At 35.5% G+C, this 26,919-nt stretch overlaps 1 protein-coding gene across 1 annotated transcript in view; it reads right to left on the reverse strand.

The window, feature by feature from the left end:
• The window catches only part of DCTN4 (dynactin subunit 4), a 29,620-nt gene extending 4,155 nt beyond the window's left edge, over window positions 1-25,465 (reverse strand). The window contains exons 1-12 of the mRNA XM_006906409.3: window positions 25,293-25,465; window positions 22,936-23,006; window positions 20,671-20,849; window positions 15,714-15,757; window positions 13,583-13,690; window positions 11,947-12,020; window positions 11,605-11,717; window positions 11,200-11,309; window positions 6,623-6,696; window positions 3,849-3,903; window positions 2,697-2,804; window positions 875-972 (exon numbers count right to left, since the gene is read on the reverse strand). Coding sequence (XP_006906471.1) covers window positions 875-972; window positions 2,697-2,804; window positions 3,849-3,903; window positions 6,623-6,696; window positions 11,200-11,309; window positions 11,605-11,717; window positions 11,947-12,020; window positions 13,583-13,690; window positions 15,714-15,757; window positions 20,671-20,849; window positions 22,936-23,006; window positions 25,293-25,427 — 1,169 coding nt within the window. The 5' untranslated portion in view covers window positions 25,428-25,465. The remainder of the gene's footprint in view (window positions 1-874; window positions 973-2,696; window positions 2,805-3,848; window positions 3,904-6,622; window positions 6,697-11,199; window positions 11,310-11,604; window positions 11,718-11,946; window positions 12,021-13,582; window positions 13,691-15,713; window positions 15,758-20,670; window positions 20,850-22,935; window positions 23,007-25,292) is intronic.
• Between the last annotated feature and the right edge of the window lie 1,454 nt (window positions 25,466-26,919).

Here is a 26,919-nt window from a genome sequence, read left to right on the forward strand (position 1 = left end):
TGCTCTGTAGCTGCTCCTCCCTGTGACCTTCTTGTTTGTGTGTGGTTCCCTGTGCATCACTCCAGCAATGCTCCTTCAGCTAGAAAGTGGCAATAGCCAGCTGCAGTTTTCCAACTCTTGAATACCAGCTTCATCATGCTACCTCTTCTCTGCCATCCTAAGATGTCAGCACCAGTCAAGCACTGTCCCCTCTCTCACCTCCTGAGTTTCAGCTCCATGGGGCTTCTCCTTCAGGCTTCTAAATTTTAACACTCCTAACCATTTTCTTTTGTTCCCTCAGCCCTAGGGTGGTAGCTGCTTCATAAACCTGACATCTCTGGGATACTTCAGAATTTTTTTAACCTTCAAAGTTACCCAGGTAACAATTCTTTATATAAAATTCTCTCTGTTCAAATAACTTACGCCATTTCTGTCTTTAGATTGGATCCTGACTGATGCATTCCCCATTCAGGAAAAGGTTTGATTGTTTACTTTTCAATTTTTAGGTATGAAAGAGTAAATCTATTAATTACTCTAAGAGAGCAAGGGAGGGGGTAGACAATTCCAATGATAAATCTATAGAGATTAAATATTGTATCTTGTTCGCAACCATTAAAAATCATGCACTTGAAAAACATATTTATGTGAAAAAAAAAGTTAAAAAAATGTACTTGCAGAATGATATCAATGATGAAAGAACTATAATGGAAGGACAAACACCAAAATGCTAATGATGCTTATCTTTTGTGGGGGGATTTTATTTTCCTCTTCATGTTTTATATATATTTCCCAAATTTCTATAGTAATTATTTTTATAAATAGGGAAAATTATTTTTAAAAATCCAGATAAGAAGTCAGCCAATTGTAGTATGGGGATCACAAAAAGGTCACTCACTCAGGATCATCTTGAAAGTCCTGGGGTTCTGCCAACTCATCATACTCTGCTGCTGCGTCTTTGCCAGCTAAAATGAGCTCTTTGGGAGGCACCACCACCTGGAGAGCAACAGAGAGGCCTGCCTTAGAAGGAATCAGTACATCACAGGACAGTCATCCAACGGAATATAGCAAAGTATTATATTTATTTAGATGTGCAGAAGTAATCAGCATGAGTCAAGAAACATATAGTTTTATATCACTTATATTTAGTTTAAAAACATAGTTTAAAAATAGACATTTCCAGTAAAAATATAAGGACAAAGAAATTTAAGGGAGTGATAAAGTCAAGGGAGAGCTTACTTTACTGGGGAATTCAAGTGGGAAGGACATAGGGGCTTTGTGTCTTTGAAGTTTTATTTCTCAAGGGGATGGAGGTACATGAGTATTTGCTACATTATTCTTTATACTTTCTGGTGTACGTGAATTTTTTTTTTTTTTTTTAAGAAAAACATAAAGGAGAAACATTGGTTCCAATATAATATTTTCTGAAATGGGGATGTTGGGTTTGTTTATGGTCATGGAAAGTAGTTACGCATTCTTCACTTACATTTTAACTAGGCCTCAACTTTGCTATGTCAGAGGTTAACAGATAATAATATCAACCACATTTCTTCTTATGGATACAAATGTGGTTGGGGAAGTATAAAGAGAAAAACAGCAAATCCACAAGCTGGGTATATAATCAGGCACTTATTTCTGTCTTTATCCTCACTGGAATAGCTTCTCGGTGTTAAGAAAAGGAACAAGGACAGATGTGTCATCTCTCTTTGTACGTAATATTATAAGTGAAATCATTAAAAGCACAAGGAAGAAAGAAAAAAGGGATAAAGAAATTCTCTACTAGTAAATATTATTTGAATATCAGCTAATTAAAGACACGGGCATCCCTTCTACCAATTTTTGTTAATGAACATCACACTGAGTTATGAGTCAGTAATAGATGGTCTAAGAGAAAAGTTATTGAGGTAAAAGTACTAGATGAATCATCAAGTAGCAAAATGTAGTAAGGCCACATATTTCATTCATTCGACTGACACTGAAAGTCAAAATCACCTATTTTAATATTTAGTTAGCGCTATGTATCCTTTATGTAAGCAGAAGGCATCTAGAGGAGGCATACCAGCTTTTAAAAGGTGTTATTTCCTATGAGTCCTGAAGAACGAGTATGTATGAGACTGAAAGAGAGGTATGAGCATGTATGTTAGAGAAGTGGAAATAGGAAGGAGGCATTCTGGATAAAATGAATAGCATATGTAATGCTCCAGCATGCAAGTTCACAACCATTGGATCTGCTTGGATCACTACCATTATTATGTATGATTCAGAGAATGCCAGCTTTGGGGACCTGAGGGAAGATCATCCTGGAAGAACAGATAGAGGTGAAGACATTCAGGAGCTCTTATGGTTTGCTAATGAATTTGAATTTCATCTCAAAGTCAGAGAAATAGCAAATAATCAGCATGTCAAGTTTGATTTTAGAAAGATCACCCTGGTTGCAAGGCGGAAGATGAACAGGAATGGAAGCAAGGGTTGACTGAAAATAGTGAGGTCAGTTAGGAAGTCACTGTCACAGTCTAGGTAACAAATGATGAATCCTTCGAATAGGGCAGTGTCAGTGTGTTTACAGATAAAGGAAAAAACTTAGGAGGTAGAATCAAAAGAACTTGATAACAGCTTGGATGTGGAAATGAGAGACAATGGGGAGTCCTTTTTAAGCCAGGTCAAATGAGGCCACTCCAGGAAAAGTCAAGGTGATTCAGGACAAGACGAAATGCTCCTACCTTAGCAGTGCTATTGATATTATCAGGGTCTCCCTCATCGCACTCCAACAGGGTCACATGGGTGAGGTTCTCCACTGGGTTCGTAAGAGTCAGGAGGACCTGGCTCTCCTGTGGAGTAAGAAAAGCATCTCTCAGACATGTTCCACAACTGCTGCACCTAATTCCACTTTCTTAGTTGCTATACCAAATATTTCACAAAATCTTCAACCCCACTTCCTTCTCCACTTACTCTTGAGCAATAACACTCACTTATACCTATACATCATAGCATTCTCGAAGTGCTCACTGATTCCTATTCTGTTATTTATAGGTTAGGGCATATACTCTCTGGAGTTGCCATTTCTTTAAGGAAATGGGACAGATCACATAGAAAGGGCCTGTTACTAGATCCAGAAATCCTGAGGAAGGCATATTATCTGAGTGATTAAAGTTTACAACTCTTGTTCCACTCAGTCCTCCACTTAAGGACTAAAAGGTAGGAAGCTCTCATTAATAAAATATGAAAAAATAAAATAAAATAAAATATGGAAGCTATGGGCTAGTCAGATGTATTAACATAAAAAAATGGCACATTAAGGCTGTAAAAGACTTCTAAGATTTCTTGAACCATAATTTGCCCTTGTTTGGTACTCTCTTGAGATGAGCAAAAAATACTTTTAAAATGAACAGGGGCTATATAAATGTCTTCATGGGCAGCACAAAAAGAAAGAACTAAACAAGCTGCTGCTGCAAAATATTACAATTCATTAGGGGCATGTGTAGGAGGAAGGGCCATAGATAAGGACCTCAAATAAAGGGGCTGTGGTAAAGAAGAAATATAGTTGATTCCTGGTATCTGCTACATATACACACATGACATGGTAGAGAAGAGCTAAATGCCTGCAGGGTCCAACATCTCCTTTCTTTCCCCACCCACAATTCCATCTCTACATAATGTGCGCACTGCTCCTTCTGCATATATTCAAAGACACTGTTGTCAAGAATCCCAGTTTAAAAAATTTAAAATCTCAACCCCTTCATTATTCCAAACTTTCTTTTTCTCTATTGCTTGCTCATTGTGCCCCATGGCAAATACACACAGCTACCCACATAAACACGCACACAATTTTGATCCGTGAGCTTTCTGTTCCTGTTAATAAGCAAAGTACTAACCTTCATGTAGCGAAGGTTGGGAATTGACATGATTCTCACTTCTGGGATATAATTGCTGTGCATGAATTAAAAAAATGCATTAATGGTCACTGGAGTCTCTTAAAATTATCATTTTTTAAAAGCTAGTGTACTATAAAAAGATTTATGTTAATTAGAACATGTCAGAGAGAAAGAATTTTAGCAAATTACATCATCACCCCAATATGAACTTAAGACATGAAACCAAACTGGTAATGAGTTCTCTGAAATCTTATGAATACTTCTTGATTAGAGCCTATAGATGTGTGTGTATGACAGAAGGTATCTTCCTTATGTATTAGATATATTTTTGAGATTTTATTAATTCATTTCCATCAATCTGAAAGACAACTGGTTGTAAGATCCAAGACTGATTAAAGAATGCATTGTAGGGGTGTAAAAACACTACCACGTACTTTTATATAGTACTTAATACATGCCAGACAATGTTTTAATCACTTTACAGATACGAATTCATGTAATCTTCACTGCAACAGCACAAGATAGGTATTATTATTATTACCTTCTTTAGAACGATGAAGAAACTAGGTTTGGGAACAAAAGTAACTTGCTGGTAAGTGGCCAGGATTCAAACCCAGGCAGTCTTGCTCCAGGGTCCTTGCTCTTAATTACTATGCTATGCAGCCTCTCTCGATAAGACCATGGACTACTGTATGTATGTGTGCTTGTTCTGGACTCAAAACTGTCCAGGTTCAAATCCCAGCTTAGTGTTCATATACCAGGGTATTTCTTTGTAAAGACTAGGGCAAATGTTTACCTCTTTAGGCCTTGGTTTTCTCAATTGTAAAATGGGGATAACATTATCATCTATATCTTAAGGTTACTGTGAAGAATATATTAAATGATACGTGCAAAAAGTGCTGAGAACAAAGCACGCATAAATGTTAGTAAGTGTGCATATATTAACATAAGACAAAATCTACTGCAGAAACACTTGAAGTGGAGGCAAAAGTTCACCTTAGAATCGAGGCAAGAGGTATTTTAACTTTACATATTTTTCATGCTAGTCGCCAGGATTACCTGAGTAACTTAATACAAATTCAAAGGCCCCAGTGTCAAGGATTTGGATTTAGCGGGGCTAACATGTTGCCAGATTTCTATATTAAGATTCTCAGGTGATTCTGTCATGATGTCAGAAAAAAGCACGTTTTCTCAAAGTAAGCTTAAGAAATTAATGCTAAGCACATCCTGCCACTCAGAGTTTCTATAATTAGAGTAATTCTTAATTAAGAAAGGTGCTCATGCCAGACTTCACATGTACCATTTTGGTCATTCTCTTCTTTGCTAACCAGTCATGTATTAAATAGAAGTAGTTAGGAAAATGGAACATTTTATGGTGATTTACAGTTATAAAGCATTTGCAAACATAATATATAGCTCATTTGCTTCTTCTCAACAATCCTAAGAAGAAGGCAGGGCTGGTATTATTCTCATTTCAGGATTGAGGGAAATACGTTTAGCCATAGCGAAAGACTCCAGACCAAGCCCTTCTAGTTCCTTCCTCCTAGCTCACCAGACCAGCACTTACCCTTTTGACTGCCAATGACTTTTTGATTGCTGCATAATATTCTACGGCACTAGTGTATCCCGATTTTATAAACTATTTCTTTGTTAATGGTTAATCAGCTTGATGTTGAAATTGTTTCCAGCTTTTGCCATGAAAATGCTGCAATACAATTCCTTTTAAATGTATCTTTAGATATTGGTGCTTTTGTTTCTACAGAACAGATTCCTGAGATAGTTCTGCTCAGTTAAAAGGTCTATGTAATTTTGTCTTGATATTTCAGACCACTCCAAAAAGACGAGCAATTTACAAGCCTATCATTAATGCATGCAAACATTTACCCACATTTTAATGAGCAACAGATGCATTTATTTAAGCTTTTCCTATCAACTCTCAGCATCTTTCCATACACATTTACTGACCATTTGCAATTCCTCTTCTGTGAGCTGTCTGTTCAAATTCTTTGCCCCACCTCATCCTTCTCCATTTTTACCTTTCCAATTTGTGGGAATCCTGCATTGCAGTGTTTTAACTTTTGTCATGGAGTGACTTTACTGTCTTAGGACTTTGTTGTCAATTTTGTTTTTTATAACTCTTTTTTTTTTTTTTTTTTGCTAAGGTCAAAGCTGTCTATTCTTCTTAGTGGCTTCTGAGCTTCCTGCCTTATGTAGGAAGGGTATCTCACCCTAAAATCAAGACAATATTTTCCCAATTTTTCAAAATATTTTTGTTTGATAGGTGATTTTCATACAGAAGTTTCCCTTCTAGAGACAAGTCCCAGTGAGTTAACATTAACTTAATCACTTTGATCTCACTCAATGAAGTATTATTAGAATATAGTTAAATAAAATGAACATTGTGACAGGGATATTCTTCAATCTGCTATACTTTATTATTTTTTAATCTTTTAAAAGATGACTCCAAAACTTAGGTACTTTAGAATTTGTAATGAATGACTAGTAACTCTCCATTCGATAGTCAACATATCACTTTGCCATGGACTATCCTATCATTGTGTCCCTGATACAAACACACACCCCAGATTCTACGTATAGGTTTGCCTTAAACTTCATGGTATGTAATTCAAAATCTAAACAGAAACAGAACAGCAAGATCATTCTGACAGAAATAGTTTTTCTTTCCTTTTTTAAGCGAAGAGTAAAGCACATTTCACATTAAAAAAGACAAACAAACGAACAGTAACTGAAAACTGCAATCCTAAAATACTTACACAGCAACCAGTTGGATTTTGAATTTGATAGATGTTGGATTAAACTCTGGCTTGCTCAAATTATGTTCACATTTCTAAAAAGAAAAAATATATGTATCAGAGAAAAACAGGAACATATTCTGCTAATCCATAGAGCTGCCAAATTCAAGACAGCTGCCAAATTCAGAAGTTTTGTTTTATTTTGCTGTAAGACCGCATATGTTTTGAAATGGTATAGACTACTAATAAATAGAAAATACAAAAAAAGATGTTTTGGACTTCTAGCTATAAACAACTATACTGTCAAATATTATTATACTTTTGCAGTGCTTCAAAACTACTGAAATAATGAAATTAATGCATACAGAGTACTTACTATGTGTGTTGATCAATATGGATTGTGTTGATTTTCTTTCCTGTTTTCAACTTTTTGTATCAGTCCTTTTTATTTCCTCTCTAAATAGCGTAGAAGGTATACATTCTTGGTTTAAGTGAATTTAAATACCATGTTGACTTTATGAGGTAAGTGTAGGTACTATAACTATTATTGTCGCCATTTCACAGAAGATGAAAATGCGGCACAGGAAGAGTAAGTAATCTGTGCAACTTCACAGAGCCAGTAAGAACTGGAGCTGGGATTTAAATCTAAGTAGTGTGATTCCAGACCTCATGCTTTAAAATACAGTAACATTTATTTATTGAATGAGTACTACATGAATCTGGTTAAAAATTTGTTTTAATAATACAAAAAAGGTATAGTGTAAAGATAACCATTTAACCTGTGCCCCGGATTCCTTTCCCCAAAGCCAACCAGCTTCTCCTGTTTTCTCATGGACAGCCTATGCACATAAAGGTATACATATCATCACCTTGTTTTTTACAATAACACAAAAGGGAGCATTTTATACTCTGTCCTTTGTTTTTTAAGCTTAATCTATCTTGGAATTCCCTAACAGCACATGCAGAGGTGCCTCTGTATCCTACTGTAACTTATTTAACCAGACCCAAACTAATTGATGGTTCCATGATTTTGCTACTACAAATAATGCCACAATGAGTATTCTCATATATGAATCATTTCCCACATGTGTAAATGTATCTGTAGGATAACTTCCTAAAAGTGGATCAATGGGTGAGTGTATTTATTTTGATAGATATTGCGAAACTGCTAACTTGTGCCAATTTGTAGTTTTAATGTACATTTCCATAATTACTGTGTAAATTTGAGTCTCTCTCCTATTTATTGAGTATTGGCATTTCCTCTGCCAATATTTGTATGTTATTATCTACAGGTTATTTTTATACTGGGGTACCTTTTCCTTACTATTCTGCTAAAGTTCTTTATATATTCTGGATACTAATCTTTTAATTATATGCCCCACAAATTATTTTTCTCAGTCTACATCTTATCTTTTCATTTCTTCTAAAACTTGTACCCCTCTGAAGAAAACCCATGAAGGGTTTCATGGGTTTTCTTCAGAGGGGTACAAGTTTTAATCAAATATATAACTTTTTCCATTATAGTTTGTGTTTATTTGTCTTACTTATAGAATCCTCCCTTACTTATGGAATACTCTCAAAAGTCATAAAGATAGTCTCTTATTTACCCTCTTTAAAATTCCCAATGTTCCTGAAAGTGACTTTTGTGTATAGTGAGGTAGAGTCCCAATTTTATTTTTTTCATATAATCATTTGACCTAGGAAAATTTAATGGCTAGTCTTTCCTCAATGATCTGCAATGCCATATTTAGTAAAATCAAGTTTCCTCACATATGAGTCTGTTTCTGCTTTCTTCATTCTATTGCAAGTCTAATCTAACATATGCATTTTTTCTTACTTTTTATTTATACATACATGTATTTATTTTCCTTCCTTTCTTACACACAAAGTTATATACCTGCCCTGCAACCTGCTTTTTGCATTTAAAAAGATATTCCACACCATCATATTCTTTTTCATAGATTTATAGTACCAATCGTGTGGGTATACTCTAATCTCCGTTCATTTTAGTTTGTGTAGAGGTATATCTTCAGACTCCTAGAAGTGAGGTTGATGAGTCAATACAACACACAGTTTATTTACTTTTGGTAGATTTTCTAGTAATGTCTTTGTCTGGTTTTAGTATTAGGGCAATGCTGGCCTTGTAGAACAAGTTAGGCAGTTAACTGCTTCTATCTTCTGAAAGATTATAGAAAATTTGATATAATTTCTTCCTTAAATATTTGGTAGAATTCACCAGTCAACACATTTTGGCCGGGTGCTGTTTTAGAAGGTAATTAATTCCATTTCTTTAATGGATATAGACCTATTCAGATGTCTATTTCTTGTGTGTTTTGGCAGATTGTTATCTTTCAAAAAATTGGTCCATTTCATCTAGGTTATCAAATTTGTGGGCACAGAGTTGTTCATTGTATTCTTTTAGTATCCTTTTCATTTCCATGGGAACTGTAGTGATCCCCACTCTTCCATTTCTGACATTAGTAATTTGTATCCTTCTCTCTTTTTCTTAGTTACCTTGGCTAGTGACTTATTGATTGATCTTTTCAAAAAATCTAGCTTTTGGTTTCACTGCTTTTCTCTACTGATTTGTTTTCATCGATTTGTTTTAATTCTTATTATTTCTTTTCTTCTGCTTACTTTGAATTAAATTTTTCTTTTTCTAGGTTCCTAAGGTGGAAACGTACATTACTGATTTTAGATCTTCTTTTCTTATATACATTCAATGCTATAAATTTCCTTCTAAGCATTGTTTCTACTGCATTCCACAAATGTGATAAGCTGTGTTTTCATTTTCATTCAGTTCAAAATACTGTAAATTTCTCTTGAGATTTCTTCTTTGACCCATGTGTTATTTAGAAGTGTGTTGTTTAATCCACATATTTGGAGATTTTCCAGTTATGTTTCTGTTATCAATTCCTAATTTAATTCCATTTTGATGTAAGAGCAGCTACTGTATGATTTCTATTCTTTTAAATTTGTTAAGGTGTTTTTTTATGGCCCGGAACATAGTCTCTTGGTGAATGCTCCATGTGAGCTGAGAAAAATGTGTTTTTGGATAAAACAGTCTGTAGATGGCAATTATATTCAATGACTGATGGATATAACTGAGTTCAACTATGTCCTGAATTTTTGCCTGCTGGATCTGTTCATTTCTAAGAGAGGAGTGTTAAGTCTTCAACTACAATAGTGGATTCACCTATTTTTCCTTGCAGTTGTCAGTTTTTGCCTAACATAGTTTGACACTCTACTATAAGGCACATATAAGTTAAGAATTATTATCTTCTTAGAGAACTGATCCCTTTTCCACATGTAATGCCCTTCTTTATCCCTGATAACTGTCATACTTTGAAATCTTATGTCTGAAATTAATAATGCTACTCTTGCTTTTGATTAGTGTTAGCATGGTATATTTTTCTCCATCCATTTTTTTAAATCTATACGTGCCTTTATATTTAAAGTAGGCTTTTCCTTTCTTTTTAAAAGTTTTCCATTACAGAAAATTTCTAACATATGCAAAAATACAGGACAGTATTATATATCCCTAGGTATCCATCACCTGGCTTCAACAATTAGCAACCTGTTAGCAACAATGGCCAATTTTGTTTCATCCACATTCTTATCCACTCCCCATGTTTGATTATTTTGAAACAGATACACACATCATGTCATTTCATCCAAAAATATTTTGCTACATATCTCTAAAACATAAAACTATTTTAAAAAGCTAAAATACTATTTAAAAAGTTACAATACTAAAAAAATGAACATTTCTTTTAGTAGCATAAAAAAAGTTTAAATTTCTCTAAAGTTTTCATACATTTTTCTTTCCTTCCTTATTCTTCCCCTTCCCCTTCCTTTCCTTTGTTCTTCCTCTTCTGGCCCCTTTCCTTCTATGTTCTGTTTGCATCAAGAATTAAAGTCTATACATTGTGTTTAACATGCTTCTTAAGTCTTTTCTAACCTAGCACTGAACTCTGTGATAACAGTAGCCACTAGTCACATGTGGTTATTAAAATGAACTAAGATGATGAATCAGCACCTCCGTTGCACTATCACATTTCAAGTGTTCAAAAGCTACATGTGACTAGTGTTTATCATGTTGGACTGCGTGACACAGAACAATTCCATCACCATAGGAAGTTCTGTTGAATAGGAGTAATCTAAAAGGATTCCTTTTCTTTTTTTTACAATTTATTTACTGAAAAAACTCTACTGTTTCTTTTATAGATTCCCAGAGCCTGGATTTTGCTACTTTTTCTTCTTTCTTGCTTTCTTTTAAATTGCTTATTTTTTAAAAATTAGTCCTTTTTGTTTTTTCTCTATTAAACTATATATTCTTTTGCTAATCTTTTAGGACTTAGTACCATGAACTCAACCTTCAGGATATCTCAGTTTCTATACTTGTAAAACAGGTGTATTAATAGTACCTACCTCACAGAGTTGTGAGGATTGAGTCTACCTTCAAAATAGTGCCTGGACACCTATGCATTCTCTTTATTTACTACATTCCAGAGATTTTGATATTGGCCAGGTATCAATCATGTTTATGTCTGCTTTTCCCTGGTACAAATGGCAACTCGACAGAATGCAATACTTACCCGGCAGCGCAGGGACCGTTTGATCAGAAGATGTTTGTGACGAGGATAGAGCTGGGATGCACAGATTGGTTGGAAGTCAGGCTGTAAGAGGCGCTGCTGAAGGGTGGTCACTAGCATGAAAGGCAGAAATCAGGCTTAGTTTGGTTACTTGCTCAAAATCAGACTTATATGAAATTACATAAAACAAGAGTTTTTGTGAATAGTATTCTTCAAAACTACCATATAGAAACTGGACATTTTAAAGTTCTTCAAACGATTACGTCTATTACATCTATTTTATTTTCTACATGATTCATTTTACTACTGACAACTGTGCCATTAAAAATCTCACATCCAAGGCATAAAAGTAACAAAAGCAGAATTATCTGTAAAATATAAACAAAGTAGAATCACGTATAAAATTACCCTCTGTTAAATTTACTGGTCTTGTATAATAGTCTTCGGGTAGAGGTTCCACTTCATCTACAGCTTGAGCTGGCTCAATCTTTATCTCTTTCTGGTCCTCTCCTTCTTTAAGGCTAAAAGAGAAAAAGCAGTACTTTCTTAAGGGTCCACCTGATTATCTGTAAAGTCTATGACATCAAAAACTGAAACATTCTTCTATTATAGTCTTTCTTTTAGGTCTCTTCTAAGTGAGACTCTTCTTCACCATTGGTAATTGTTATTTATTTATTTAAAAATCACGTTCATTCATTCTTCATTTTACTATCTGCTTTTTTTCTCAAAGACACTTATGTCCAAACTTACGAAAGTCCGGCAAGGGTACTGATGGTTGCACCAGCTCGTGGTCGCTGAAGCCTGGTTCCAAGCCCGTATTTGTCCTAAACAGAGTTCAGAAATTTCTATGAGAAATTTCACCTTTATAAATCCTATTTGTCAAAAGAAAGAATTTTGGGTGGGACAGCATGAGAAGCTTAGGGAAATAAGCAAAACATAAACAAAACAAAACAAACAAAACTAATTTGAAGCTTCTTTTAAAGAGAGTAATTTGTAGCCCCATATCTTCTTATTCTTAAAATAATAAAAGCACCAAACATGGAGACGGCAACTATATTAATACAGTAAAATTAAAAATGTTTTTTTTTTAACTATTAACCTAAAAGTATCTAAGCTATGGCTTAGACCAAAACTATGTGGAATGTCTAAGACACATGGTGAATGTCTTCTTGGGACACCAGTGATCACCTGCTAACTTCTTCAGGGTTAGCAAGAATCATAAAAGAGAACTTACCACTACATGAATAGTGTGTTGCTGTAGGCCCCAAATTAGCAGCAGGTTGCAACAGAGACAAAAAAAATGTAGCATAAGATAGAAGCAAACTCATACAGCAGGCAGGTTATATGGGAAAGTTGGAAAGATAGTGCATTTAATTCACATTCCTCTCCTAAATACACTAGTACATATGCTATTTGCATACGTTATTTGCATCACTGGATTAGGCAGAAAAACTCATTAAGACTTCATCAAAGTCTTTGGCTTTTAGAAGTTTTCCAAGTTTTAAAGTTTTATTAAATTCTGAACTAGATATTTTTATATGGACCTTACCAATTCTTAGGGTTTTGATGGCTTAACTAATTCTCATGCAGAAGCAGTATGACAAGTTATTTAACCTTTACAGGTCTCATTTTCTGAACTGTAAAATGGGGATATACCATCTACAATTATTGTGAGGATTAAATAACATGTGTAAAGGGCTTAGCATGGGGCTTGACACATTACTGCCATTCAATAAATGTTATTTATTAAATGCCAAGCAAACATACAGAAAAAAAATTGTTCTGTGAGAGCAAATAAAACTTGGGGGATAATAACAAAAGCTCCAAATCCTAATCCCTTGCTTCTGATCGGTAGCATACAAACTAGTGGAGAATAACTTCTGTAAATAATTCGTTATCAAAAATTAATTTGCATATATCACTATTTAACAAATGCACTGTGTAAAAGTCAGTGTTTTCATACTGAAGAAATATGGGAAGGTGCTCCCCAAATTATGGTAACTAGATACCAGGATGTCGAGGGTAGGCTACATGGTGGTAATATGAATAAAATCTACCACTTGCTGACCTGATTTTCTGTAATATCTAAAAGTTGCACAAATTCTGTGGTGTTTACAAATAGCAGCCTCTTTGGGCAATAATCAGAAGAGAAGAGGAGTGATGAAGAAACACAAATTCCCTTAAAACCTAAGAACTCAAATGGAACTCATAATATGGCAAAAGCATCACTACTGGACTAAAACACCTATAATCTGAGAAATCTTTCTCTGCTACTCATCCTTCAGGAATCTAGGGACAATGGCCACTTTCTGAAATGGTCACTGTCCTTATGCCACACAGGTCCTGATCAATGAAGTGCAAACTCCTTTTTGTACCAGGTCCTCACCGAAAAGGCCAAAGGCATATAGTTTCTACGCCGTGCCAGTTTCTTGCGATCTCGCTCAACCTTCTCTTTCTGAGCAAGCTGCTGGTAATATTCGATCAGTTTGTTCATCTGTAAGAAATCAAAGACAGTATTTTTTCATGAAAAAGCTAAAAGGAAACATACAAAATTAGTCAACTACACTGACCAGACACATAATATATATATGACAAATTATTAAGGTGGGCAAGTTTGCCCTTTTCTTTGAAAAGAATTTTTCTTCATTACATGACCTATTTCAGAATTGACATAGAAACTTCAAGTTTAACAACAGGTAGAAATGGGCAATGAAAAGGCTTGAAAATGTCATGCTCTCTTTTTATTCTCTTTTACTTCATTATTTCCTTTCATAACTGCTCCTGTTTCCTGCATGGCCAGAGGGCCATCTATTTCTAAGAATGTGACATTTTGTACTCTATTTCCTCCCCCATTCCACAGCACATTTTTATTTTTTTAATATATTTTAATCATAAAAATATGTTGTGAAAAACTCAAATATAAAAAAATAAAAAGTGAAACTTCTATCTCAAGTCCACCTTTCTCATCACCAGGGTTATCTACTATTTCAGTTTAGATATCTTTCTTATACACTTACAGACACAAGTATATTTTGCACACATTTATAACAACCTATGTATAGAAATATCGCTTTTGTATGTATAAACACAGGTCTTTCTATATTTCATATAAAGAAAAAAAACAACTTTTTCATTGAAAGTTTCATGAACGACAGTGCAAATAGATCTACCTTATTCTTTTTAAAGGCTACATCTTATTGTATAGTACGGAAGTCTTGTAAGTTATTTAACCATTTCCTACGATAGGACTTAAATGGTCTCCTGGTACCTTCTCTCATCCTTGTAATTCATAACAATTATGTTTTAGAAACATGATCTGATCGTGCCAGCTCTTTGCTTAAAACCTTTAAAGCCTTCTCAAACTCCTTAACTTGGTTTACATGGTCCTGTGTGGTCTGACCACAATTCTCTCCATTCACCTGATGCTATGCTTCACTCTAGTCACACTCATCTTGCCTACAACTTGTTTTGCCTCTTCCATTCACAAGCTCTTTGCCTATGCCTTTCCTCCACCTTAAGTTCTTTCCCTTCTATGCCTGTTGTCTTCAAATCTTAGCAACATCTTAAGCTATGGCCCTAACTAGCTGAAATTCTCCCTAAGAAAGGTTGACATGGTACAATTTATGTCTTCTTCACATTATTTACAGTTTATCCTTTATCTGCGGGTTATCTGATTTTTGTTTTCCCATTAGATTTAAGCTCTATAAGGGCAGGGACCATGTACTCCTATTGTTCAGCACAGTCCATGGCACACGTAAGTGCTCAATAAATATTTGATGAATGAATATATATATTTTCATGCATTAGTATTTCTATCGGTTAGAGTCTAGGAAGTAGACACTGAAGCTTAAGAAATCTGTACTAATTTACACCAACAATAGTATATGGATAAAGGTCCAATTCCCCACACCATCATCCAGGATATTTTCAGTGTTTCTAATTTTTGCTGATGTCAAAAGTAGATAATTATAAATTGTTGTTTAATTTGCAGCTTGATTGTACATACACTCATTTCAATAGTACTTAATTATCTTCCTCATATTCTAGTTCCAGGGGCAAAAAAATTAGCTCTAGTGTATACTACAGAGATGAAGTCACTATGAACTGTTAAAGGGTGTTCAAGTCACGATTCTATAAGTAACCACTGTCAAGTCCAAGGACATCCTCTAAATTAGTGGTGTTTCCAGGAGTTAAGTTATCTATATATTGATGATAGTTCCAAGAGTATTTGAGAACTTAGTTGGCAGATTATCTGAGAAACAAAAACATCCAGTTTCCTTTTTCTGATTCACAACTTGAATACAGAACTAAAACTACACCTAGGTTTCTCTATTAACTTAATGGAAGAAACTGCCGTTGTGATTTAATGTCTTACAGTGAGAAGCACTTTCTATGTGTAACAGACACCAAAATACACATCATGGATTTCTAAGCATAGGCCATATCACTGATAAAATGGAAGATCTTCAGTCTCTCTCTCCATCTTTTCTTATTTCAGCCTGATGACCTTTACTTACCCGTTGAGTGTGAGGATTTTCAGGTTCTTGCCAACCACCACTGGCTGCAAAATAAAGGAACATTAAACAAGAATTTCATAATTTTGATAATTTTATTTTCACAAAAATAGGTCATCTGCAAGCCACAAAGTAAAACTTAAGAACATAAACTCACAGAACTTCCAAGAAAGAGTCCTAAAAATTATATAGATCAGAATGCTCAGAATAAATTATTTTCTTTAAATATAATGATGGTGATAATCACCACCATCACCAACACCACAACTAACACATGTATAGCTTCTCTGCCAGGCAGCTGAAATGTTTTACATTTCATTTTATTCTTATAACCCTCTGAGGTGGGAACTCTTATTATTAGCCTCATTTTACAAATGAGAAATTGAGGAAACTGAGGCTCAGAGAGTTAAATAACTGCCTAAAGTCACACAGATAGTTAAGTGGTAAGTCAGGATTCAAACTCTGACTCCAGAGAACCTGCTCTTATCTGCAACACTGTGCAAGTTCTACTTTTATGACCCTAGGTAGAGGAAATGTTCTTACCTAAGAAACAAACAGCACAAATCATAAAGGCAAAGATTATTCCAGAAAACTGAAAGTAAAACCATAATGAATATTTTCAACAAGTGGTGCTACAACTGGATACTCACATACAAAAAAAATGAACCTTGACCCTTACCTCACAATGTAAACAACTCTTACCCTGAAATGAACAATAAACTTACATGTAAGAGCTAAAACTATAATCTTTCTAGAAGAAAATATCAGTGAAAATCTTAGTGCCCTTGTGTTAGGCTAAGTTCTTCACTAGGACACAAAAGGCATGAACTATAAAATAAAACAATTGCTAAACTGGACCTCAAAATTAGGAACTTGTGTTCTTCAAAAGACACTGCTGAGAAATTAAAAGGGCGAGTCACAGACTGGGAGAAAATATTTATAAAACATATATTGAACAAAGGACTTGTTCGATATATACAGAACTGTTACAACTCAATAAAAAGACAAAAGTTCAGTTAAAAAATGGGCAAAATATTTATACAAACACTTCACTAAAGAAACTACATCGATGGCAAATTAAGCACATTAAGAAAATGCAAGTTACAACCACAATGAGGTATCACTACACACTTATTGGAATGGCTAAAATGAAAAATACTGGCAATACTAAGGATTGTTGAGGAAATGAAACTCTCCTACGTGGCTGTGGGGATCCAAAATGGTACCGCCACTTTAGAAAATAGTTTGGCAGTTTCCAGTCCTGAAACATACACTTACCCTATGACCCAGCAATTCCACTCCTAGATATTTACTCAAGAAAAATGAGACTAAGACTTGCAGGCAAATGTTCACAGCAGCTTTATTCATGAGACAAAAACTGGAGAAAAACTCAATGTCCATCAACTAGAGAATGAATAAACAAATTGTGGTATATCCATACAACAGATATACTACTCAACAATAAAAAGCAAAAACATGGGCAAATCTCAAAAGTATTATGCTAAGCTAAAGACGATAAACACAAAAGACTATGTACTGCAAGACTCCAATTGTATAAACATCTCGAGAAGGCAAAGTTACAGTGATAGCAAGCATATCAGTGTGTCAGTAGCCAGGAAGGAGGTGGGGGGAAGAAACTGAGTGCAAACGGGCACAAGGAAACTTTTTCAAGTGATGGGAACTGTTCTGTAACATGATTGTGGTGGTGGCTACTTGATTACACACATTTGTCAAAACCCATAGAATTCTACACTTAAAACTGGTGAGTTTCGTTATAGGTAAACTATATCTCAATAAAGCTGACCAAAAAAAGGAGAAAGCTAAACTATTATGAGATAGCATCTTACAACCAACAGTTTGGAAAAACAATGCTAAAAACTGCCAAGGGCCTGGAACGATGGCTGGCAGGAGCAAAAACTAGTAAACCATTTTGGAGAGCTAAAGATGTACACAACTTAAACCTAGCAATTGTAGTTTTACTTATGCAAAGAAACCCTTACTCTTGTGACTTATGAAACACATATAAGAATGTTTCTAACACCACTTGTTGTCAAAAGGAAAAAAATGTAACCATCTAAATGCCCATCAAGAGGAGACTGGGTAAGTAAACTGTGGTATGTCACCGATGAAATGAAATCCACTACTATCAGAGACATAATATGGATAGAGAAAAGTGGTAGGATACATACAGTATGTTTTCAAATGCTTCACATTGAAACGTATTGTCAGTGGCTCCACAAGGGGTTTAAACTGTTTTGTTTATGTCTAGTGTTTCTAAGCTGGGTGATAAATACACGAATGTGCATTATTTGTAGAATTTAAAACAACTTTTTTTTTCCAAAACAAAAGAACCCTGTTCAAAGCGACACTATACTCCCTTGCAAGACATGGCAGCAGTAACATCCTTTAGTACAAGATTCATATTTTATAAGTTGCCTACTTAAGGCAATCATGAGAAATAATTATGTAAAATAAATGTTTTAGTTGCAATATTTTTAAAAATGTGAATGTTCTAATTGCTTCTTTAGAAGTGGTAATTTATTCTCAACAGCAATTTGGGAGACCCCACAATCTCATTATAAGTTTTTCTATGCACTTTACTGATACAATGGCTTATTTATAAACGAATAGTTATAACTAAAGTGGTTTCAGAGCTTCTCAGATGCCAATAACATCATGGAAAAGAAATTATCTGTACTCTTTTAAGAACTCCTTGTATTCAACTATCGCTATCAAGATACCCTAGAGGAAACAGATTACTAGAAGCAAGCACGGGTTTTTAAATTTCTGAAATATAAATTCTCTAATCCTAATGACTCATAATCTCAAAAACATAAACATTCATTTACAGAGGAACAAACTGATAAATCTATTTAGATTTCTGGGCTTTGTTTAATTTGATAAAAAGAGACAAAATACAAACATGGAAAAATACACTTTAACTCACTGAGGCATATACTATGCCAATTTGAGGGAATTTACTTTTTACATTTAACTTAAATTAGTAAACAAATTCAAACAACTAGCTTGCTACATTGACATTAAAACATACACACATAAATATTTACTCATAATCTAAAAAGATGCTCTAAAATCATTCTAATATAAATCACATTTCAGGAACTATCTACCCACCAATGAATGTTTTTAACAAACTAAGATATACTTGTTAACTTTTTTTGTTTCTGAAGAATATTTTATCAACTTAATGTACAAAGTCAGAAAAATAACCAAGAGCTCAAGCATTTTAAACCAAGGGGCAAAGTGAGTAAAATCAAAGATTAAAATTTTAAGAACAGAGTTGAATCTAAAGAAACTTCACCCATATTTATTCCAAATGGTATAAGAATCTATGAAAGTTTTTAGCTAAAGTCTATCTTCACTTTAGTATGTCAAATAACATGAGTTTGTTATGGGTTTCCTCATATATTAGTAGGAAAGCTGAAATTTTACATGAAAATCCAAAAATGGGAATTTTTAACAAGTCTAAAAAGTTTTCAGAAAATTTTATGAATGAAATTTTGGAAAGCAAAAGACAATGGGGAATTAGCAATGCTATTTACATAAAAATAAGTAGCAACTCAAGATTTTGAACTGACTATACAAGGAGTGATTCTACTCTGATGTTAACCATGAAGTATAAGAAGTGTAAAAATAAGTTTCCTAATAATGATAAGTGCAATCTCCACTCTGAAATGCTCAAATAATGGACAGGTAATTGATGTGTTAGGTGGTATTTAGGTCCAAACACACACAATATTTCTGTTTCACTGATAAACATTACATGTATATACGTACATATGTATGTACGTATGTATGTATGTATGTATGTATGTATGTATACACACACACACACACACCTTTGAGCATGTATTTGAATGTGCCAAGATAGATATTTGGGACATGGAATTACTGAGCAGAAGGAAAAAAGCAATTTAAAATTTTAACAGATGTCAAACTGCTCTCCGAGGTGGTAACATGTGAAAGAACTATTTTCCACGTTCTTGCCAACATCTGATATTACCAGACATAAAAAATCAATGGATAAAGTTTTAATTTGCAATTCCCTGCTTATCAGCAAAGTTGAACATATCTTTCTGCATACTTAACACTTTTTAAAAATATTACCTCACATCAAGTTGTGAGTGAAAACAAAAACTCTAATCAACTGGACAATGAAAACTAAATGAAGAATTCAGGCATTCAAAACAAGGTCTTTGTTCCCAAAGAACTCATATTAGAGTTGAGAACAGTTGAAAAGTTTGCATTTAAACAATAGTAATAGTACAAGACAGTTCATGATACCAAAAGAGTAGAAATAGAAGGTAGGTCTATAAAATTTGAGAGGAGGAAAACAAGAAAGAGTAGGACTTGGGTTGAAACTTCATAAAAGGTTAGGGTCTTTCCATGGAATCTGCAAGGATAATAAAGAGTCTGGGGTGAAGACGGAGAGCTTTAACTCTACCGTTGTCCCTTCAGAGTACACATTTTGGCTGCTGACCATTTTTTTTTCCAATCTGAAAGCTGCCTATCTTCTGCCTATTTTTCTTTTGGGTCTCTTTCTTACTGATTTATAAGGGTTCCTCATTAACTTTATCTGTTATATATGATCCAAATATTGTTCTTAGTTTGTCACTTTTGTCTTTTAGTTTTGTGAATGTGTGAATGATGTGTTTTGTCATCAGCGGCGTTTATTTTTTATGAAGAGCATCCATATTTAGATTCTAAGAAAGTGATTTATAAAGACTATTTTACCAACTCTAAAAAAACTAAAGTTAACCTGGTCTCAGATGAAATATCATTGTCCATAAATGGGAGAATCTGAGAATGCGGAAGACTGAATGACAAAATATTATGAATTTAGCTCCTACTGCCCAACAGGTAACAGAAATAATAATCTGTGGGCAATTATAGCACTGTTAATTTCACAAAATCTCATGGTGAAGTCTACCTCACTCACCCACAGATTTGTCTGCCATGCCCACATCTCTAGATGTCCAGCGACAAAATCCACAAGCCAGGTAATAGGCTTTCTTCATGGTGGTCTTGGCTGGGTCATCTGGAAGCTGCGTGGAGATGCTAGTAGCCCGAGTGGAAAGGGTGTGCATGCAGCCAGGACAGTCAAAGCAGTTGGCGCATCTATGATAAAGAAATACAACAATTCCTTTACTCAACAAATATTATCAAGCACTTACTATGTGTCAGATGTTGTTCTAGGTGTTAGGAATTCAAGAGAGAATTGTATTCACTCTTGAATTGTCTCAAAAGCAAAATGAAATAAGTATTCCTGAGATTCATATAGACTTTGTTTTAAAATTTCAAAAGTATTACATGTTCATATAAAAAAAAATCACCGTCAAGAGTTCCTAAAGAATTAGAGCCAACCCAATGCTACTTCACAGAGGGAATCGGCATTAACAGTTTAGCATGAACTATTTTGGATTCTTTTTATGCATGTACACACGACGAAGAGTTCCAAGGAAAACAGAAATGTCACAATTTATGCCTTCAGAGAGAACAGACAAGTTGCACAATGGAAAACTGAGAGGCAACAATACAATGACCGATGAAATTGGTTTGGAAAATAACTGCTTGTTTGCTGTGCCAGAGAAATGAAATAGAAACCAAACAGTGCTATCAAACTGGAATGGTTCAGAAGTGCTGCATTTTTAGGGCTTTCTGTTCTCTCCTTAGGCACTATTCTTTCTAGTGCTCAGCCAAAATTTCCCCTTCAGGGGCCCCTTTGCCTTGTTGTTTTTAACTTTCCACCACCTGAGATTATCAAGATTTCACCTCCAATCTTGGACTTGTACTGAAGTTCTATTCTATAACTCCAATTATCTGCAATATTTTTGCCATCTGGATAATATCCTAAAGTAACGATAATAATAGTACCCACCTGACAGGAATATTTTGAGGACTGAATGATAAAATTAATGTGTGGACAGCATACAAAACAGTGTCTGGCTTATCAAAAAGTATTTCTTGAGGATAGGAAAGATAGATAATAGTGGTTCACATCCACAGAGCTGTAGAAATGTGACTGGTAGCAAAGGATTTTTACATCAAACTGAAAACCAAATGGCACCGAGGAGCAATGAACACGCCTACCATCCAGATCTCGGTTTTAAATACCATTCACCAACAAAAGGAACCAGGGCTCCTTGGAGAAATGGCTAAAGCTAGATTGAGGCAGAAAATACACAGAATGAGCCTGGAGTATCTAGTACCGGAAAGTAAGAAAGTACTCAAATGAATGAACCAACCACCCTCAAAGTTAATGATGGGGGTATGTCAAAGAGATACAGGAGTCTACAGAGTTTGCAATGGCCAAATGTAAAATAATTTGAGCCAAAAAAAAGTAGTATTAGATTATAACCTAAACTATAAAATAAACATCTATGAGCCCATACTACTTTAAGTAAATGATTAAATAACTAGGAAAAAAAAAGAGAAAAATCTTCCTTGCAAAAGAATTCCAAATAATTAACATAGACAGCCCTCACGGAGGGGGAGCATAACTCTCCACTATTTAAGTTTGGGCTCTGGTGATTTTCTTTCCAAAGAATATAGCATGGAAAAGGAGAGGGGGAAAAGAGTAACTTCACATGGAACAAACCTGACAAGCACTAGTTCAAGCCAGGTAATCGAGGTTAACATCAACAGTGATAAGTCATATGATAGTATATTCCCTTGATATGATGCACTTGACCTCTGTGGGCCTCCTCCCCAAAACACATTCACCCAATTGATAGAAAAACCATCAGACAAATTCCAAATGAGGGGCATTCTACAAAATATGTGACCAGTACTCCTCAAAACTTTTAAGGTCATCAAAACCAAGGAAAGTCAAAGAAAGTATCATAGCTTTAGGAGTCTAAGACATAACTATTAAATATATTGTGAAAACTCTGAATAGGATCCTGGAACAGAAAAAGGACATTAGGAAAAAACTGAGGAAATCTGAATGAAATGTGGAGTTTATTTAATAATGTACCGGTATTGCTCACTGAGTCAAATATACCACACTAAAGTAAGATGTTAACGATAGGGGAGACTGGGTATGGAGTAAATGGGAATTCTCTTTATCATCTTCTTTATCATCTTGGCAAAGGTAATGCTAAAAAATGAAAAAAAGCTAGTTGAAAAAGAGAGTTAATTCCATGTGTTTTACCACTATTAAAAAAATAGTTGAGGAAACAGAAAAAATGGATCCCAGTCTTACCTGTTCTTTTTTAGTTTGGCTTCAGCTGATGGCATATTTTCTAAGCAACTGGGACAATAATGGGAGTCCACCTAGAAGAAAACAAGAAGTCAAACCCTTCTATTTTTCCATTTTGATCTTTCCTGTTCCCTTTCATTAAGGTTTTATGTATTAGATGTGTTAAAAATTGTCTATATAAAAGAACTCTACAATAATCTAGAGAATAGATTAATAAATAACCTAATTTGTAAAGCTGTGATCAAATATGGCTATATTGGATTATAGTAACTTGACCACACATAAATTGTAAGAGATTTAAAACGTTTTCTCATTTAAGAAATACACATTCACTGAATAGCATAAATTAACATTTATGAAGTCAGCTACAGCCAACCAATTAGACATTTTTAAATGACAAATAAAACTACTAAGCAAACAAGGGTCTTATTGTATTTAACTCAAAAACACTGTATAAAAATTAAATTCTTTTTTTTTAAAGTCTGTATAGTTATTTTCTTAAAGGTAGGTAGATTCTATTTGAAAATTTTAGAACTCTACTCAAGGGCAGATGGAAAAACAAATTCATTTGAACTCAAATACTATGATAGAAACTGGCTTTTTTCATCACCTGCTATAAACAAGACCATCTTTGAAAAGATTAATACAATTGCTGCTCAAATAATCTCCAGGAACATAAAATATAGTATCGCTAATATTTACACTGACTCATCATAAAAGGCAGTATTATTCATTCCTTTACACCCCCTTTCTGAATTACGCTTGTCCCTTCACGTGCAGCTCTAATCCAAGGTTTTCCATCAGAACTTTATGGACTGCTCCAGCCCTCACTAGTCTCATCCTTCCCCTAACCCTAATGGCCTCCACCTCTAGGTACACATCAGTCTGTAAAAGATACAATTACAGACTAAATGTCACAGCTGAAGAGATCCTTAGAGATCATGAGACTGAGCTCCCTAATAACCACCAAATGAGAATCTATCCCAGTAAATTCTAAGGGGGGACGTGGAACAGGGAAGCATCTAAAAGAGAAAGGACATGCCAAGAAGATATACGCACGCACACACACACGCACACACACGTTAATGGAGAAGAAAAATACAAAAAAAATCAATGCCATGTTGTATATACGAAAAACCAATACCATATTACACATACATGGCATTGATTTTTCTTGTATTAAATGCTTTCCCTGACTATTCTTAAAATTGTAAAAAACATTCCCAATAATAATTATTAATATGTAAAGTGGCTTATAGTATAGAACATGTTTTTCATATGTATTTTTAACAGTCCAGGTATCTTCATGGAAGTTCTCTGAGTTAGGATGCTCGTTTTCAAATCCTAGTCCTCCTTCTGATCCCCAAATTTCTGGCTCTGTGGCCTACGGCAAACATTATGTGTTTACCTGTAAAGAATTTTTTTAAAAAGGTATCTACTCCACTGAGTTGTAGAAGATTAAAGGAGATTATGTAAATCATATTACAAATAGAAAGTACCGAATAAACGGTATCTATTATTACTATCAGCTTTTCCTTCATTAGATTGTTGAGTTACTCAACAGCAGGGTTTATGGCTTACTCATCTTTTAATCTCCAAAGCTTACTAAAAGAATGAGATGTGCCAAGCGCTACAGAAGTTTTGAGTTCGGTTGTCTGATGATTTTTTTATGGGGTGGGGTCTTTTGGATCTGAGCAATCCCACCACGAACACCCATTTGTGCCTATGAAGGACAGCGCCCTGCCCTCAAGAGAAACGCCATAAATATAACACTTCCAGCTTCTTACATGACATGCCCAATTTAAAGTGCTTTTCACTCAACTCGACCTATCCTAATCTCTCCCGGCTGCAGGCCTTGGCCTGAGCCAGGACACAGAGAAAGGCAGTCTGATGAGGGCCCAGTTTCTAGCCAAAGCAGAAACAGAACTTCCAGGATGGGAGGGACAGGAACGACAATGCCTGCATCCACCCCACCCAAATCTATCCTGGAAAAAACGGTATCTTGCCCCTCAACTGGCGTCAACTAAAGAGGTCCACACCTTTTTCTCTCCAATCCACCTTATTACCAAACCCCCCAGAAGACTGCTAGGGCTCCAAACTCAAGTTTGTCCAATCAGAGGGCGCTCTGAAACCAAGAAAAATCTGCTCAGCCCCACCCAAGTCCGCTCCTCCTTTCCAAGTGACAAATTATAAGCAAATTAAACAGCAGGCAAATGTGAGTGACGGAAGACATAACCAATTAGCAAACTAGGAAAATGACTACCCGCCTCCACCCGCGGAGCTTCCCGGCCCAACGCGGTGACTAATATGAACGCCTTTCCCCTTCCCCCAACACATATTCTTCATGGGACGACTGTTACCTCGTGAGACACACATTCCAGCGACCGCAACTCGCTACAATAGCGGCAGAAGTAAAGCTGCGAGAGCGGGGCCCGAACCTTCTTTTCCCCCTGGACTAGGTAGAGAACCCGCTCCGATTGCAGCAGAGACGCCATCTTGGAAAGGGAGGAGTCAACCGACGCTCCCACCGCATCACGTGACCCGAGAGCCGGCGTTTTCCCTGCCGCCTTCCCTACGTCTTTCAACGTAGGGTTTAACGTAAGGTTTCACGTAAGGTTTCCTAGCCAGCGGGCGAAAGTCAAAGTACGCATGCGCAGCCGGGATTCCCGGTTTCTTTCCCCACCTAAGTCTTCCCCCCATTGTTTTAGTGAGCGCGGACACCCTGTGTGGGACTTAGACTTCTCAATTAAGTACAGAATTGCAGATCAAATCCAAACAGGCCCAGCGCTCTCCTTTTCTTTGTTTCCTCCAGAAAGTAAGGATGCTCTTTCTTTTATTTACAACTGTTTCCTCTGCCCTCACCTTCCAGGCAAACATCCGGAAGGTAGATGGAAGGTCTCTGGGACAGAGTTCCATGGAACTGGAAAGCTGCGAGTCATATCAGCACTTTCTTCTGATAGTCTTGCCACTGACTTGTAGGAAACTTTTGGCAGACATTATCTTATTTGAAATTTCTTAGACTCCGAGCTCCTCCACGCAGAGGCCATAAACTAAAGTTTTGAGTACTTAGCATTAGAACTCTCTATACAGTAGTCTCCCCTTAAATATAGTTTTCGCTTTCCACGGTTCAGTAACCCGTAGTCAACTGCGGTCTGATAATAGTAAATGGAAAATTTTAGAAATAAGCAATTCATAAGTTTTAAAATGTGTGCTCTTCTGTGTAGCATGATATAATCTTGTTTCATCCTGCTCTGGCCTATTTGGGAAGTGAATCATGGTGTCTGTGTTGTATATGCTACCCGCTCGTTAGTCATTTAGTAGCTAGTTGTCTTGATTAGATTGACTGATATCACAGTCATGCTATTGCAGTGCTTGTGTTCAGGTAGTCCCTGTTTTACTTAATAATGGCCCTAAAGCACAAGAGTAATGATGCTGGCGATTCGGATGTGCCAAAGAGAAGCTGTAAAGTGCTCCTTTTAAGTGAAAAAATGTGTGTATGTATAGGAAAAAACAGTATATATAGGGTTCTGTACTATCTGTGTTTCCAGGCCTCCATTGGGGGGTCTTGGAACAAAATCCCCCATGGATGAGGGGGAACTACAGTATGGTGGGTGTTCAATAAGTGTCGACTAATGAAGGAATAAATTCAATGAACGATATTACTAGGTGTCTTTGAGATTTTTCTAACGCATAAATTAAGATATAGAAAATGACCTCTTAGAACTGGCATAGCAAAGACTGGAGCCTATATTACGTGCCACCAGGTCTATGCTTTTCTTACTGTACTGGTATTTTATCATTACCTGTCTGACATTGGAATTGGTGATTGAGAAGAAACAACTGAATAATATTAGCTAATATTTACTGAGTGCAGGACAGTGTGTCAAAATTTTACATTGTCTCATTTAATTTTCACAAAAACTTCAAAAGACATATTATTATCTGTATTTTACAGAGCAGGAAACTGAGTCTCATAGAAGAATTGCA

Source organism: Pteropus alecto, unplaced genomic scaffold, assembly GCF_000325575.1.
Source record: "Pteropus alecto unplaced genomic scaffold, ASM32557v1 scaffold40, whole genome shotgun sequence".
In the NCBI taxonomy this organism is placed as follows: domain Eukaryota; kingdom Metazoa; phylum Chordata; class Mammalia; order Chiroptera; family Pteropodidae; genus Pteropus; species Pteropus alecto.